This window comes from Bombina bombina, chromosome 2 (genome assembly GCF_027579735.1).
Source record: "Bombina bombina isolate aBomBom1 chromosome 2, aBomBom1.pri, whole genome shotgun sequence".
In the NCBI taxonomy this organism is placed as follows: Eukaryota; Metazoa; Chordata; class Amphibia; order Anura; family Bombinatoridae; genus Bombina; species Bombina bombina.
Window position 1 is genome coordinate 114,051,763 of NC_069500.1, and position 17,770 is coordinate 114,069,532.

General features: G+C 36.6%; 1 protein-coding gene across 2 annotated transcripts in view; it reads right to left on the reverse strand.

The window, feature by feature from the left end:
* Nucleotides 1–17,770, reverse strand: part of DAB2 (DAB adaptor protein 2) — a 347,304-nt gene that overhangs the window by 152,699 nt on the left and 176,835 nt on the right. For both annotated transcript variants that reach the window (XM_053701226.1, XM_053701225.1), the window contains exon 7: nucleotides 2,847–2,873. In XM_053701226.1, the coding sequence (XP_053557201.1) occupies nucleotides 2,847–2,873 (27 nt within the window). The remainder of the gene's footprint in view (nucleotides 1–2,846; nucleotides 2,874–17,770) is intronic.

Consider the following 17,770-nt stretch of genomic DNA (forward strand, 5'->3'; position numbering starts at 1 on the left):
ACAGTCTAGTCAAAATTAAACTATCATGATTCATGATCATGATTCAGATAGGACATGCAATTTTAAACAACTTTCAAATGTACTGTTAAAATCAAATTTGCTTTGTACTCTTAGTATTCTTTGTGGAAAGCTAAACCTAGGCAGGCTCATATGCTAATTTCTAAGACCTTGAAAGCCACCTGTTATCTCAGTGAATTTTGACCATTTTTCATAGCTAGACGGTGCCATATAGATAACACTGTGCTTACTCCCGTGGAGTTATTTATAAGTCAGCACTTATTGGCTAAAATCTAAGTCTGTCAAAAGAACTAAAAATAAGGGGGCAGTCTGCAGTGGCTTAGATACGAGGTAAAAAGTATATTAATATAAACATGTTGGTTATGCAAGGGAATTGGTAATAAAGGGATTATCTATCTTTATAAACAATACACAATTTTGGAGTAGACTGTCCCTTTAATGTTCCTTTTATAGATACTTTTGAACATTTGCAACACTCCTATCATTAACCCTTATTCATATTGCCACTATGTACAGAACAAACCCTGTAATCATTTACCTTGAAATAGCTATGTTCTGCTCAACAATTACAGTGACCCTCTACTACACTATTCCTATTCCAATTGCAATGCTTTTACAACTCAGGGTTAACTAGTGGTTTGTGCAGAAGTAATGATTGTGTGTTTTTTGTGCTTTCAGGACTTCTGGTAGAATGGAAAACATGGCCGCAACTCAAAAGAAAGCCAGAACCAATGTCACTGGTCATTTTCAGTAATTTTATTATTATTTGTTTTATACAGATAATTTATTAGCAGCACTTAAAGGGATATGAAACCCATTTTTTTATTTCATAACTCAGATAGAGCATGCAATTTTAAGCAACTTTCTAAATTACTCCTATTAAATTGTATTCATTCTCTTGCAATCTTTATTTAAAAAATCAAGAATGTATGCTTAGGAGCCGGCCCATTTTTGGTTCAGAACCTTTATATCGCTTGCTGATTGGTAGCTAAATGTAGCTACCAATCAGCAAGCACTACCCAGGTGCTGAATAAAAAATTGGGCCGGATCCTAAGCTTACATTCCTGCTGTTTCAACTAAAGATACCATGAGAACGAAGAATAATTGATAATAGGAGTAAATTAGAAAGTTGCTTAAAATTGCATGCTCTATCTGAATCATGAAAGAAAATAAATTGTGTTTCATATCCCTTTAAGGCATCTAAAATAATAATCAGCAGTCATTAGGAAGTTAGCCATCACTACGATAACTCATGTTTATTGTAATTACATTGGTACCATACTTTAGAAATCCCCTTCTGATTAACTCAAACGTTTTCTTTTTAAATTCTTTCATAACAATCCATAATTGTATCAAAACCCAAAGCACCTTCACAATTACACGTTTGTTCTACTAACATCTTTGCAGCTGTCTTAGGTATTATTAACATTCACACAGGGTATCTAAAATATTAAAAGTGAAACATTCACGCAATATAAAATAAATTAATCAATTTTGCAAGATGGATTAATATTTCAAAACTGATGGGGATTCAAATTTCTCTAACCAATTTTAGTGTTATCATTATTTTTTTTCAGATGTTCACAGGAAAGACTTGTGGAAGTTACATTTTGTTACTAAGAAGATAGTTATGGTCTCTTCTGGTCAACAGAGCAACACGTATCTGTGGCAGGTAAAGTATTTTAGGCAATATAATTATTTTCTAAATATTGACTCTCCCATAAGACAATTATGTTGAAACTCTATATTGGAATAATAAATTCAACCATGAATGACATACATCTCTATTGCAGTCATGAATTACATAATTCCCAATGGTCCTGCATCCTGTGGGATGTTGATGGATTGGAATGTATGGCCGCTTCCTGCCTGCAGTCCCTTGTTGTTACGGTTTTAAGGGACTGGCCAAGCCCTGCCCATAATGTCACAACCAGACACATCCACAGCCTCACCCCTCCGTGTGTGACCCCCCCCCACCACATGTGGCCCTGCCAACTAAATGCAGGTTGGCCACTTCCCATAATTACTTGAAACTCCCTTAAAGCACCCAGCAAATGTTCTGAGGCATGGAATGAGAATTCTGAGGATCATATTTTATTTATGATCTTGTTTTCTATATTATTAGTGTTATTTGGTCACTATTTTAACATAATATAAAAACAAGAAACAACTCTGTTTGTCCACATATAAGCCACATAAAAAGCCAATATATATATTGTGTAAGCCTGGCAAAAATGTGCTTCCATCCAAAAATCTGTGAGAAAAGTGCAAAAAGGAATACTGCTAGTGAGGCAGTTGTGGTTCCAGTAACCTATTAGTGGTAGCTGGTAGGGGGGCAATAGTTACCCTAAGACAGGAAAACATGTTGGAGTAGTTAAGGGTGCTATGTGGGCAGAGTCTGCATAGGGGGGGGCTACAAGTGTTATGCAAGCAGAGTTGGGCACTCCTGGGGTGTGACTCTGCAGTTAGGGGTGTTTAGGACATATGGGGGTGTAGGTTCACAGGAAGAAAACGCAGATGGGGCAGCTATATCCTCCGCCCACAGCACAATGGGGCTGTTACCACAAAGATTAGGTAGGATTAATTCTCTATAGAAAACCACTGTAGTATTTGATTGTTTATTGTAGTTCAAAGTCATTTAAAAATAATGTTTCTTTATGGATTGAAATAGCTTCAGTTTTGAAAACAGTTTATCGCTCTGAGGAGAGATCTTTTTCTAAAAGACTAGAATACAGCCGGTAACCCTGTAACCATTTTTTTAGTTTTTTGCATTATATAATATGCATTTATTATGTTCTTAAAAATACTTTTAATGTCTATTTTCTTACCTCCACAGATTGACAGGATTCATCACTCTACAAAAAGAAAAAATAAATAAATAATAAGTTAACATCTTGGTGTAAAAAAACGAAGGCATAAAGTCTATTACAGTTGCAAATGTTACTGTGTTACTAGCGCTGCTGATTGGTTAAGCAGCAATTTCTGCTTGGGACCAGCAGTTCTCTGCAGCTTCCATACTAGCAGGACCAGCAGCGACCCTGCAACTCTATGGGGTCAATCTATTATATGCCGGGTGAACATGATTCGCTGTAGCGAACCATGTCTGCCCAGTTTCGCTAAATGCTTGTAAAATGCTTGTGCAATGCCGCACACTGCACATTTGAGGCCAATCGACCGCTAGCAGGGGTGTCAATCTTTCCGATCGTATCTGATCGGGATGATTGCAGTCCGCCACCTGAAAGGAGGTGGATAGTTAAGGAGCAGCAGTCTTATGGCCACTGCTTCTTAACTGCTGCATCCGGCGGGCCAGAAATTATGGGTGTGGAAAGCAGCACCCGCTGATTATTAAATCTCCCCCTTCGTATTTAACCCACACAAATAGGTAAAACACATGCATGCAGTGTTGCTTGATATATTAGAAATAAGAGCATGTGATTTTTTTGACTATCACGGCCCTTTAAGCTTAGAAAATGTAGCAAATTACTTATTCAGCTATTTGTTTTGCAGAATTTTAAAAACCTAGATAAAAGAGTTTGAATTGTGGTCCTTTCATTTAACTATAAGGGACCTTTAAAGGTATATGAAACACAAAACTGTTCTTGTGATTTCATATCCCTTTAATTTAACTTTGCAGAACTTAGGGCTTGTATAAAAGTTGCTAATTGTTCAACTTTTGTAAGAGTATTAATTTTATTTGTCAAAAGTTTTCCAAACTCGCAAAAATAGTCTGTAAGATTCCTGTTGCAGATCATATATGTTAAAATAATATTGCATGTATATATTTTTTATTGATAACAGATTCAAAGTAAATGAATTGGTTAGTTTAATGTAAAGAGGAAAGAAATATATATAGTGAAGATGTAACTTAAGTATTATTGTTCCTAACAGCGTTGTAACATTTTTTTTGGTTAATAAAAATATGTTATATAAATATTACATGCTATATAAATATCATTTGCATATTTACATGTATTCATAAAATGTTTAGGCATTATTTTTGGACAAAATACTGTTTGCAAAACACTGCGAAGTTGTAAAAGTGGACATCCCATAGTCATAACAGGTATTACAATGAAAAAGTCTAGCAAGTATCATCTTATACTTCTTCACACACATTTGTCTTGCAATTCTTTCATTAGTAGAAATGTGCGATTCGTTTCGGATCGATTCGGAAATCGTCCGAATTCGTAAAATTCGGGATCGATTCGAATTTCAGAAAAAAATAGTGCCGAATCTACCGAATAAATCCGAATTAGTTCGGATTTATTCAGATTTATTCGGTAGATTCAGATGGCCATGGATTACACTAGTATTGTACAGTATATTAGGTTATATCACTCCGGATTTGGTTTCCGAAACGAACCAAATCGAACCGAATTTATTCGAATCCGAATAAATCCAAAACGAATCCGAACCGAATTGATTCGAATTTTTCCGAGTTCGAATCGATCCGAACTGAAATTCGAAAAAATCTGAATCGATCCGAACCGAATTTTTTCACCATGCACATGTCTATTCATTGGCATGATGAGTTTTTTTTCAGCTAAAATAAAATAAACTATTAACATATTGTTTTCAGTATGGCGAGTCATAATACACTTTCAGAATTCATAATAAAATGTAGGACAGAAATATGCATGCTTATGCAATTCTCCATCAATAGTGAATGTGTCTGAATTCTCTAAAAATGCATAGAACATATTTTATAATCTTTGAAAGTAAGCCCCGACTAATAAATTGTGCGAGCAGCAAGACATATTAGATAATAGCCTGTGTGTTGGCTACCTACATATTAACATTTAAATTTCAGATAATTTCTAACAAAGGCAAAAGCATTGAAACCTTTGTATTAATAATGCGCGTGAAGTGTGTCTGTGATGTTAAAAAATGTGCTTTTTAAATGCATGATAAAAGTTGTTTAACTTTTACATTGCTTTAAAATTTTTAAAAATGTCTTGTACATAGAAAAACAACTGGCTAGTAGAAATATATATATAAAAAAAAGGGAATTTACGTTCTTGTTATCTTATGCTGGAGCCAATAAGGGGCACTGCTATAAGGTGAGACTCACATACAGCCCTGTATAAGCTAAGGATAATTGTAATATGCACTGCAGGTAGGGTTACCAACTTTTTTGAAGAAAAACTAAGGAATTGACAAATTACATATAGGAATTTGACAAATTATAGATTAGTTACTGAAAAAAACACTTTATTTTACAATCTGATAAAGATATACAAATCATCATCATTGACTAGCTTAAAGGGAAATGTTGTTTTGTGATTTAGACAGTGCAAACCATTTTTAAAACGTTTCCAATGTACTTCTGTTATCATATTTCTGTGTTGAAGATAGACATAGGTAGGCATCTGGAGCAGTACATGGAAAGACTGCTGCCATCTAGTACTTCCACCATATAGCGCACCATAAATGGTCTGGCTTCTAAGCATACATGTCTGCTTTTCAATAAAAGATACCAAATGAATGAAGACAAATTGAAAATAGAAATAAATTAGAAAGTTGTTTAAAATTGCATGCTCTATCTGAATCATGAAAGAAAAAAAATGTGAATTCTATTTCTCATTTAAAGTGAATGTAAATTTTGATGCTAAAGTGACCGGTTTTTAAAAATTCGATTAAAAACAGGGGCACTTTAATTCATCAAAATTTACATTTCACTCTTGTTGTAAAAAAATACTTACCTTTTAAACTTGACAGCAGCTCCAGCTTCCTCCGGTCGTCGCAAGCCATTTCTGATATCAGAAATGATGGATAGGTCATCCTCCAATCACGGCTTCCCCCCGGGGGAATCAGTGTCTTATTCAACGCCGTGATTGGAGGAAGCCGGATTTCTCATTTTAGACCCAGGAAGAGGCTTTGCGACGGGCGGAGGAAGCTGGAGCTGCTGTGAAGATTAAAAGGTAAGTTTTTTTTCACAACACAAGTGAAATGTAAATTTTGATGAATTAAAGTGCCCCTGTTTTTAATCAAATTTTTAAAAACCGGGCACTTTAGCATCAAAATTTACATTCACATTAAGGCACAGTGGGAGTAAAGACATTAAACTGTCAGACTAAATAAGAGTACAAGAGTACAATATTAAATGTTTAAAATTAGATTTTACATGTAAAAAATAAGGGAGAAAAATGTTCTAAGAGCAGAAATAAGAGAGGGTTTGCAGCCGTAAATGCAGATTTATTGTCCCTATTAAAAATTTGCCATGGAAAATTAAGAAATAACAGACAAAATATATAATTAATTTACAGACATTATGCTTAATGGGCCATTCTAATTAAAAAATAATGACATGCAGCAGTGCTCTGCGTCATCTAAATGGCACTTTTGTTTATGTATTTGACTTCTTTGTGGGGGTTAAACACATGGAGTTGGAGCGTCGCTAGTGTTAAAGGGACACTAAACGCAAATTTTTTCTTTCATGATTCAGATAGAGCATGACATTTTAAGCAACTTTCTAATTTACTCCTATTATCAAATTTTCTTCATTCTCTTGGTATCTTTATTTGAAATTTAAGAATGTAAGTTTAGATGCTGGCCCATTTTTGGTGACCAACCTGGGTTGTTCTTGCTGATTGGTGGATAAATTCATCCACCAATAAAAAGTGCAGTCCAGACTCACATACAGCCCTGTATAAGCTAAGGATAATTGTAATATGCACTGCAGGTAGGGTTACCAACTTTTTTGAAGAAAAACTAAGGAATTGACAAATTACATATAGGAATTTGACAAATTATAGATTAGTTACTGAAAAAAACACTTTATTTTACAATCTGATAAAGATATACAAATCATCATCATTGACTAGCTTAAAGGGAAATGTTGTTTTGTGATTTAGACAGTGCAAACCATTTTTAAAACGTTTCCAATGTACTTCTGTTATCAAATTTCTGTGTTGAAGATAGACATAGGTAGGCATCTGGAGCAGTACATGGAAAGACTGCTGCCATCTAGTACTTCCACCATATAGCGCACCATAAATGGTCTGGCTTCTAAGCATACATGTCTGCTTTTCAATAAAAGATACCAAATGAACGAAGACAAATTGAAAATAGAAATAAATTAGAAAGTTGTTTAAAATTGCATGCTCTATCTGAATCATGAAAGAAAAAAATTGTGAATTCTATTTCTCATTTAAAGTGAATGTAAATTTTGATGCTAAAGTGACCGGTTTTTAAAAATTCGATTAAAAACAGGGGCACTTTAATTCATCAAAATTTACATTTCACTCTTGTTGTAAAAAAATACTTACCTTTTAAACTTGACAGCAGCTCCAGCTTCCTCCGGTCGTCGCAAGCCATTTCTGATATCAGAAATGATGGATAGGTCATCCTCCAATCACGGCTTCCCCCCGGGGAATCAGTGTCTTATTCAACGCCGTGATTGGAGGAAGCCGGATTTCTCATTTTAGACCCAGGAAGAGGCTTTGCGACGGGCGGAGGAAGCTGGAGCTGCTGTGAAGATTAAAAGGTAAGTTTTTTTTCACAACACAAGTGAAATGTAAATTTTGATGAATTAAAGTGCCCCTGTTTTTAATCAAATTTTTAAAAACTGGGCACTTTAGCATCAAAATTTACATTCACATTAAGGCACAGTGGGAGTAAAGACATTAAACTGTCAGACTAAATAAGAGTACAAGAGTACAATATTAAATGTTTAAAATTAGATTTTACATGTAAAAAATAAGGGAGAAAAATGTTCTAAGAGCAGAAATAAGAGAGGGTTTGCAGCCGTAAATGCAGATTTATTGTCCCTATTAAAAATTTGCCATGGAAAATTAAGAAATAACAGACAAAATATATAATTAATTTACAGACATTATGCTTAATGGGCCATTCTAATTAAAAAATAATGACATGCAGCAGTGCTCTGCGTCATCTAAATGGCACTTTTGTTTATGTATTTGACTTCTTTGTGGGGGTTAAACACATGGAGTTGGAGCGTCGCTAGTGTTAAAGGGACACTAAACGCAAATTTTTTCTTTCATGATTCAGATAGAGCATGACATTTTAAGCAACTTTCTAATTTACTCCTATTATCAAATTTTCTTCATTCTCTTGGTATCTTTATTTGAAATTTAAGAATGTAAGTTTAGATGCTGGCCCATTTTTGGTGACCAACCTGGGTTGTTCTTGCTGATTGGTGGATAAATTCATCCACCAATAAAAAGTGCAGTCCAGAGTTCTGAACCAAATAAAAAAACTAGATGCCTTTTTTTTCAAATAAAGATAGCAAGAGAACAAAGAAAAAATGATAATAGGAGTAAATTAGAAAGTTGCTTAAAATTGCATGTTCTATCTGAATCACAAAAGAAAAAAATTGGGTTCAGTGTCCCTTTAAAATTACATCCTCTAACAAATAAGAGCATGTATTTATTTTATTTCATTTTAATTTTACATAAATCTATGGTTAGGTGTTTAATGACCCATTAAATATTTTAGATCTTTTACATCTCCTCTTGTAACATCTATCACTAATGGAAATATAAATTAAATGACCTATACAACTGTTTAATTACACATAGTAGAACAAACAACGTACATCATTTAAAATGACAGCTTTTTCTGTGTCAGAAAATTTTACTTTTTCCACTCCCACAGATATCTTAATGCATACTAGTATGGATACCATAGTATGAAGTACTAGCTCATTTAAATATGCTTTCTGATTGGCCAGAACATAAGGATACAAATGTAAACATCCTCAAGATGATTTTCAAGTGGTACCATCCACACTGACAATATTGCACTGTTATCCTGACCATAGCAGAAAAGAAGCTGAAGCTGAGGTATGGCCTAGAGACAAGGGTAATTGTGAGCTGAGCACAGCTATGCAAGGTCTCAGAGCTATTGTAAAGCGATACATATAAGTCCAAGAAAGCGCACTATCACCGATTATACAACATCCACCAGGATGACAACTAACATACAATGCAGACAAGGAGGTCCTATTAAAGTCGCTGGTCCTTTTAAAGTGGTAACGTTTCAGGGATACTCTCCACCTTCCTCAGACAAGGAATATATAATATATATAAATAAATATAATATAATAAATAAATATAGAAATAACATTGCAAATCTGTGTTGTATTAATGGGACATTACTGTCTGCAGGACTATCCAAACTATGGCCAGCGGACCACATTTGGCCCTCAAGGCTATATTTGTGTGACCCTCACCAACACCACTGAGCAGAAAACAGATATTAGTAATTAAAAGTTTCACGTCTCATTAGGTAATGACAGTTATGTATTTGTACATCATTTTGTAAATGTGAGTAGCATTATGCTTAATTTTGTGGTTATGTGTTTATTCCCCAATTATAGATTTTAGTTTTTCTACATCTACTTGTATATCAATCAAATTTATCCATCAATAATGTCACATTAAAGTCCCAATTAAATTACCCAAAAAGGGCTAGATTACAAATGGAACGTGATCGATAGGGTATGGTGATAGTGATGGTTATTTTGTGGAAACATAATGCATGATTAAGCACTAGAAGTTGTTGGCTAAAATTAATTTTAACTAAAGTAAAACGGGACATAATACTTATATGTTAGATTACTTGAAAGTGATGATGCAGCCTAATTGTAAAAAGCTGACAAGAAAATATCACATGAACATCTCAATGAACAAAAAAAAAACATTTTGAGCTAAAATATCTTCCATTTTTACATAGAGATGTTCAGAATATATATTTTGGTTAGCTTTTTACATCTATTCTGCATCACTTTCAAGTGCTTCAATATTTGGGTATCACTATCATATCCCTTTAACTAAAGCATTTTTAACACGCCTGATATAATTTTAATTTAAGATAAATGTTTAACCAAAGCTTTTTTAATGCTCCAGATACATAAATAGCGCACCCTATACTTTACATGGGAAGCGGTAGTAGCACACTTATTGCGCTTATATTACAGGTTGATGATTATGATGATTATGTGTTTTGTTCTTGCACATAGTCCGTAATACTAGTTTTGCATGTAGCGCTTTTGAAAACTAGCTATTATCTGTTATCACTTCCTACTGGGCTTTTAAAAACTTGGAAGGTTTAGATCAAAGAGCTTTACCAAAAACTCAATTACTTGAGAGGAATTTTTGTACTCCAGCGGCTTAGCTTTCAAGCATTGTCCAACATGAATTTTAGTGCAAGCACTCGTAGAAATCTATTAAATAAGGTAAAGAATGCATACCTTGCAACTGTCCTGATTTATGCGAGACAGTAACGAATTCTGCTGTCAGTCCAACTGTCATGCTTTGATAGCCCATAGTCCCAAATTGCCCTCCTCTGCACAAAATTATTTTTTTTAATATTATTTCTTTCCCAAAAATAGTGATTTCTTTTAAAAAAATATCGGTGGTTGTCTGTAGGGTGCGCTAACTAGCGCTAGTTATTTAGAGTGGTAGTTCAGGGTAAGGAGGGAAATACTTTTTCACAGCACTTCAGCATGGGGCTTCTGACTGAGGGGGAATATTTATCAAAGGCTCAACTATGCTGCATTCGCGGTCACCAATACGCTCCCCTAACAAAGCCTAACATCGCGGCCGCGGACCTGAATACGCTCTCCATATTTATTAAAAAATCCGGCAAAAAGACGCGCACCAAGTACAGGGCGATGAGCATCAGACTGTTGTTAACTAACAGTCATCGATCTCGTGTCTATTCGTTTTTTTACCAACTTTATTTATACCCTGTCACTAAACGCCGCCACTATACTAAAATGTTTAACCCCTATCCCGCCGCTCCCGGACCCCGCCGCTACTAAATAAAGTTATTAACCTCTATCCCGTCACTCCCGGACCCCGCCGCAACTAAATAAAGTTATTAACCCCTACCGCGTCGCCACCTAAAGAAATGTATTAACCCGTAAACCTCTGGCCTCCCACATCACCACCATTAACTAAACCTATTAACCCCTAAACCGCCAGCCCCCCACATCTCCATAAACTAAATTAAGCTATTAACCCCTAAACCCCGCTAAATTTAAATTAAAATTACAACATCCCTATCTTCAAATAAATTAAAACTTACCTGTAGAATTAAAAATAACTATTTTAAAAATATTAATTAACCTACCCTAGCTGTTATACTAAAATTACATTAAACTACCAATTAAATAAAATAAATTACATATTAAAAAACCCTAACCCTACTCAAATTATTTAAATCTACTATTAAACCTTCTAAAAAAATAAAAAAAAAAAATAAACGCTAAGTTACAAAAATAAAAAACCCTAAACTACGAAAATAAACAAACACATTATCAAAAATAAAAAAGAATAACTCCTAATTTAATAGCCCTATCAAAATAAAAAAGCCCCCCCCAAAATAAAAAAAACCCTAGCCTAAAATAAACTACCAATGGCCCTTAAAAGGGCCTTTTGTGGGGCATTGCCCCAAAGAAATCAGTTCTTTTACCTGTAAAAAAGAATACAAACACCCCCCCAACAGTAAAACCCACCACCCAACCAACCAACCCCCCCAAAAAAAATAAAAACCCTATCTAAAATAACCTAAGCTCCCTTTTGCCCTGAAAAGGGCATTTGCAAGGACATTGCCCTGAAAAGGGCATTTAACTCTTTTACTGCCCAGACCCTACTGTAAAAATAAAACCCACCCCAAAAAATCTTAAATAAACCTAACACTAAGCCCTGATGATCCACTTACAGTTATTGAAGTCCTGCTTGAAGGATCCATTCAGCCGGCAAGAAGTCTTCATCCAGACGGCCTCTTCCATCTTCATCCAGCCGGCGAAGTCCAAATCAAGGCGGCAAGAAGTCTTCATCCAGACGGCCTCTTCTATCTTTATTCATCCGGTGTGGAGCGGGTCCATCCTAAAGACATCCGGCGCGGAGCTCCACTTCAATACAGTCGCCGCTGTAAACTGGATCTTCAATGCAAATGACGTCATCCAAGATGGCGTCCCTTGCATTCCGATTGGCTGAAAGGTTCCAATCAGCCAATAGGATTTGAGCAGCTCTCATCCTATTGGCTGTTCCAATCAGCCAATAGAATTGAGCTCTCATCCTATTGGCTGACTGGAACAGCCAATAGGATGAGAGCTGCTCAAATCCTATTGGCTGATTGGAACAGCCAATAAGATTTTAGCTGCTCAAATCCTATTGGCTGATTGGAACCTTTCAGCCAATCGGAATGCAAGGGAAGCCATCTTGGATGACGTCACTTGCATTAATGATCCAGTTTACGGCGGTGACCGTATTGAAGAGAAGTTCCGCGCCGGATGTCTTCAGGATGAACCCGCTCTGCGCCTGATGGATAAAGATAGAAGAGGCTGCCTGGATAAAGACTTCTTGCCGCCTGGATGACGACTTAGCTGACTGGATGAAGATGAAAGAGGCCGTCTGGATGAAGACTTCTTGCCGGCTGGATGGATCCTTCAAGCGGGACTTCAAGAACTGTAAGTGGATCGTCGGGGGTTAGTGTTAGGTTTATTTAAAGGGACAGTAAACACCAGAATGTTTGTTGTTTAAAAATGTAGATGATCCCTTTATTACCCATTCCCCAATTTTGCATAGCCAACAATTCAGGTTTCGGACTTTAAGAAGCCAATACTTGAGGTGGTTTGGAACTTCAATACGGTGGCAGATAAGTTAAAAAGATAAAAATCCGATAAAATGACATGCGATAAAAAATATGTATATGGTAGTGATCAGTATGAAGGTGTTAAATCAATAAATGGGGCAAATACTGAAGGATCGATATTATATAGATGGTAAAAAAAACACCCGGCTCACAACATAGGTTTTACTTATGTGTTTATACAGATGATTTGGGAATTACGGGGATCTTAATTAAATACCAGTGTGGGTGATAGATGTGGAAAAAAAATAGGCTCCTAAACTAATACGGAGCGTGACAAAAGTGGTTATCGGATTTTTATCTTTTTAACTTATCTGCCACCGTATTGAAGTCCAATATCAATTGCCTCCTATAATCAATTTACTAGATACTACCGCAAGTATTGGCCTTTTTTAAGTTCCAAACCACCGCAAGTATTGGCTTCTTAAAGTCCGAAACCTGAATTTTATTTCTATTGTAACATGGATCCATGAATTGTTGCTGTTTTGTATTCGAGTGTAATAGCACTTACTATAATTGTATCAAATTGTATTAAATTGTACTTTTTAAACACTTATTGTTATTACTGGTATTTGTTGTTCTGATCCTGGACCCAGCCTACATTTGTTTGGCGCTCTGATATCCCTTCCTCACAGTAACTCAAATAACCACTTGTTACAAACAAGGAATGCAGAATACCATCTCTGAACACACAACACATCGAACCTTGAAGCAGATGAGCTACAGCAGCAGAAGACCACACCGGATGCCACTCCTGTCAGCTAAGAACAGGAAACTGAGGCTACAATCCGCACAGGCTCACCAAAATTGGACAATAGAAGATTGGAAAAATGTTGCCTGGTTTGATGAGTCTCGATTTCAGCTGCGACATTCAGATGGTAAGGTCAGAATTTGGCATAAACAACATGAAAGCATGGATCCATCCTGCCTTGTACCAACGGTTCAGGCTGGTGGTGGTGTAATGGTGTGGGGGATATTTTCTTGGCACACTTTGGGCCCGTTAGTACCAATTGAGCATCATTTAAACATCACGGCCTACCTGAGTATTGTTGCTGACCATGTCCATTTCTTAATGACAACAGTGTACCCATCTTCTGATGGCTACTTCCAGCAGGATAATGCACCATCTCACAAAACTCAAATCATCTCAAACTGGTTTCTTGAACATGACAATGAGTTCACTGTACTCCAATGGCCTCCACGGTCACCAGATCTCAATCCAATAGAGCACCTTTGTCATGTGGTGGAATGGGGGATTCATATTATGGATGTGCAGCCGACAAATCTGCAGCAACTGCGTGATGCTATCATGTCAATATGGACCAAAATCTCTGAGGAATGTTTCCAACACCTTGTTGAATCTATGCCACGAAGAATTAAGGCAGTTCTGAAGGCAAAAGGGGGTCCAGCCTGTTACTAGCAAGGTGTACCTAAGTGTGTGTATATATATATATATATATATATATATATATATATATACACGAGAAAGTGAAACTATGCTTGCAATCAATGAATAAAAGTTCAAAAATGTATTGTATCCAACATTAAAAACGCATAAATAATTGTTCACAGGAACAGAAAATGGGTAGATCACACACACACACACATATATACCTCTCCAAAGGGTGTCCCTCTTTGGAATTTTGAAATGTTGGGAGGTTTAAGAATGCATCTACTCTACCTAGCATGAATAATATAGTGTGCATTATACTACCATGCGCATGATATATATGAATTGTAATACCAGTGCAAAATGTAAGGGGTATAGCTTATGCCCAGGGACGGTAAAGTGATATCCTACCCTTCTAAACTGTAAGTTCCCACGGGAATAGGGCAATCAATTCCTCCTGTATGTGTTTGTCAAATTTTGTCCTGTCTCTTACAAGTTTTATATCATTGTTTTATTTAAGTGAATGGTACCCATGGACAGCGCTGCAGAATAGGTTCATAAATAAAGTATAATAATAAAATACAGGTATACCCCGTTCATACAGCGGGTTAGGGACCAGAGCCCCACTGTAAAATGAAAACCGCCTTAAAGTGAAACAAGGTGGTTTTAGCTTTCTTTTCACTTGCCAGTGTGTTTAAAAACTTGAAAACATGTTTGAACTCTCATATATTAGGGTGCAATAGAGCTACATTTAGTTTAACTCAATTCAATAAATACTGTACCTGTAAAATAGTGACAATTTCTGTAGTAAAATTTCCCACACTATAACACTGAGATTGCACTGTAAAGCTGTAAACAGAGTGAACTGCGCATAATAAAATGGTGCCAGTCACTTTTCTCGCCATCTCACTAAGATTACAGCACTGTTTCAAAAACCTTGGAGGTGGAACTTCAGCTCCACAAAGCGCTGTATTAGTGAATCGCTGTAAAGTGAAGCGCTGTAAAGTGAGGCGCTGTAAAGTGAGTACGCAAACATTTTCATTTGCGATTCAGACAGAGAGTATCAAATAAGCTTTGCTCCCATGGTATTCTTTGTTGAAGAGCTACCTTGTTAGGTGTCTATAGCACTACACGGCAGGAAATAGTGCTGTCATCTAGTGCTCTTGTAAATGGATAATATTCTTATAAAAATGCTGCTATATAGTGCTCCAGACACGTGCATGCCCCTGAGCTTACGTCCCAGCTTTCCAACAAAAGATATCAAGAGTACAAAGAAAATTTGATAACAGAAGTAATTGATAAAGAAGCTTAAAGTCTGAATCATGAAATAAATTGTAGGTATCCATTTATAATCTGTCCCAAAACCTTTAATTGTACATAGTAAAAAAGCAATACCATGTTCATACATTCACTATTTATTTGTCTTTGTTTTCCTGTAATTTACTCTCCTTCATAGAGACCAGAGTGCATGCAACCTACACAAGTATGCCGATTTATTTTGCTTACACTAGCTCATTTATATTTGTACTGACCACAAAAAAAGGATACATACCTATATCTAAAATTATTTTAATGTTCCTTTAAAGGAATATGAAACCCATTCCTTTTGTGATTCATACAGAGCATGGCATTTAAAAAAAAGTTTCCAATTTACTTATATGATCAAATTTGCTTCATTCTCATGATATTCTTTGTTGAAGAGATACCCAGCGGTAGGTATCTGCTGCACTACATAGTAGGAAATAGTGCTGCCCCATCTAGTGCTCTTGCAAATGGATAACATTTTTGCAAAACTGCTGCAATATAGTGCTCCAAAAATGGGCCGGCTCCTAAACATATGTCCCTTCTTTTCAACAAAAGATACTTAGAGAACAAAGAACAATTGATAATAGAAGTAAATTAGAAAGTTGTTTAAAATCTGAATCATGAGAGAAAAATTTGAGGTTTCATATCCCTTTAAGGTCTTGAATGAGAGTTGGAGCTGCTCAAATTTGAATAATATGGGGCACTGTACTAACAGCCATGTGCACGCTATGTAATTGGTGATGTGATTTAGTAATTATACGGTACCAGCCATACTGACACTGTTCTGCAGCAGACGTTTACAAAAGAAGCTGATGCTGAGTTATAGCATAAAGATAAGAGTAAAAATGTGCATGTGATTTTGTAGCAAATATAATTATGGATATAACATTGCAAATATTGTGGAGCGATATTAACATATTACAGGGACATTATTTTCTAATGTATGATAGAGCTTTCTTGTCCTAGCATTGTATTTGAATTAAAATTATAAATCTATTACATTTTACTGTTTGAAATGTAGATTAAAATATAGTGCTTTTTACCTGCCTCAGTCTGGAGTATGTAGAATGCAAGAGACAGTTTCATTCACATCTGAAGCTACAAACCTTGCAGCAGGAAGGCTGCATCTACTACATATCTACTTTCAGATGCCATTAGGGTCAATATAGACTAGAATGTCCCTTTAACCCCTTAATGACAACTGACGTACCAGGTACGTCATGCATTAACAACCAGTTAATGACAATAGACGTACCTGGTACGTCAGTTGTCTAAGAGAGTGCTGGAACCGATCGCAATCGCTTCCAGCAGCTCTCAGGGTATTGCAGTGATGCCTCCATATGGAGGCATCCTGCAATACCTTTTCAGAAGACTCCGATGCAGAGAGAGCCACTCTGTGGCCCTCTCTGCACCGGTAGCGATGGTGCCGGTTCGTTGGTGGGTGGGAGCATAACAGGGAGGCGGGTGGGCGGCCCATCGGTACCCGGCATCCGGTTCCTGTAAGTGCAATGTGCACGCCGGGTGCCGGGAGCGTGCGATGGCGCGTGCGCGCGCGATTAGCTGGCCACTGACACCAATGAGGAGGGAAGAGGGGGGAAAAAAGAATAAAAAAAAATAAATATATAAGGATCTGGGAGGGGGAGGGGGTTGGGGTATTGTGGGGGGCTGCTACACTACAGAAAACATTAAAAATTGCAAAAAAGATAAAAAAAACACTTGTTTTTGGGGCAAATTGGGTACTGGCAGACAGCTGCCAGTACCCAAGATGGCGGCAATTAGGTAGGGGAGAGGGTTAGAGAGCTGGGGGGGGGGATCATGGAGGTTGGGGCTAAGGCAGGGGTCCATCACAGCTAAAACATTTTTTTTTTTTTTTATTAAAAAAAAGAAAAACTCCTTTTATTTAGTACTGGCAGACTTTCTGCCAGTACTTAAGATGGCGGGGACAATTGTGGGGTGGGGGAGGGAAGAGAACTGTTTGGGAGGGATCAGGGGGTGGGATGTGTCAGGTGCGAGGCTGATCTCTACCCTAAAGCTAAAATTAACCTTGCAAGCTCCCTACAACCTACCTAATTAACCCCTTCACTGCTGGGCATAATTTACGTGTGGTGCGCAGCAGCATTTAGTGGCCTTCTAATTACCAAAAAGCAATGCCAAAGCCATATAAGTCTGCTATTTCTGAACAAAGGGGATCCCAAAGAAGCATTTACAACCATTTGTGCCTTAATTGCAGAAGCTGTTTGTAAATAATTTCAGTGGGAAACCTAAAGTTTGTGACAAAATTTGTGAAAAAGTGAACTTTTTTTTTTATTTGATGACATTTGGCGGTGAAATGGTGGCATGAAATATACCAAAATGGGCCTAGATCAATACTTTGGGTTGTCTTCTAAAAAAAAATATATACATGTCAAGGGATATTCAGGTATTCCTGACAGATAT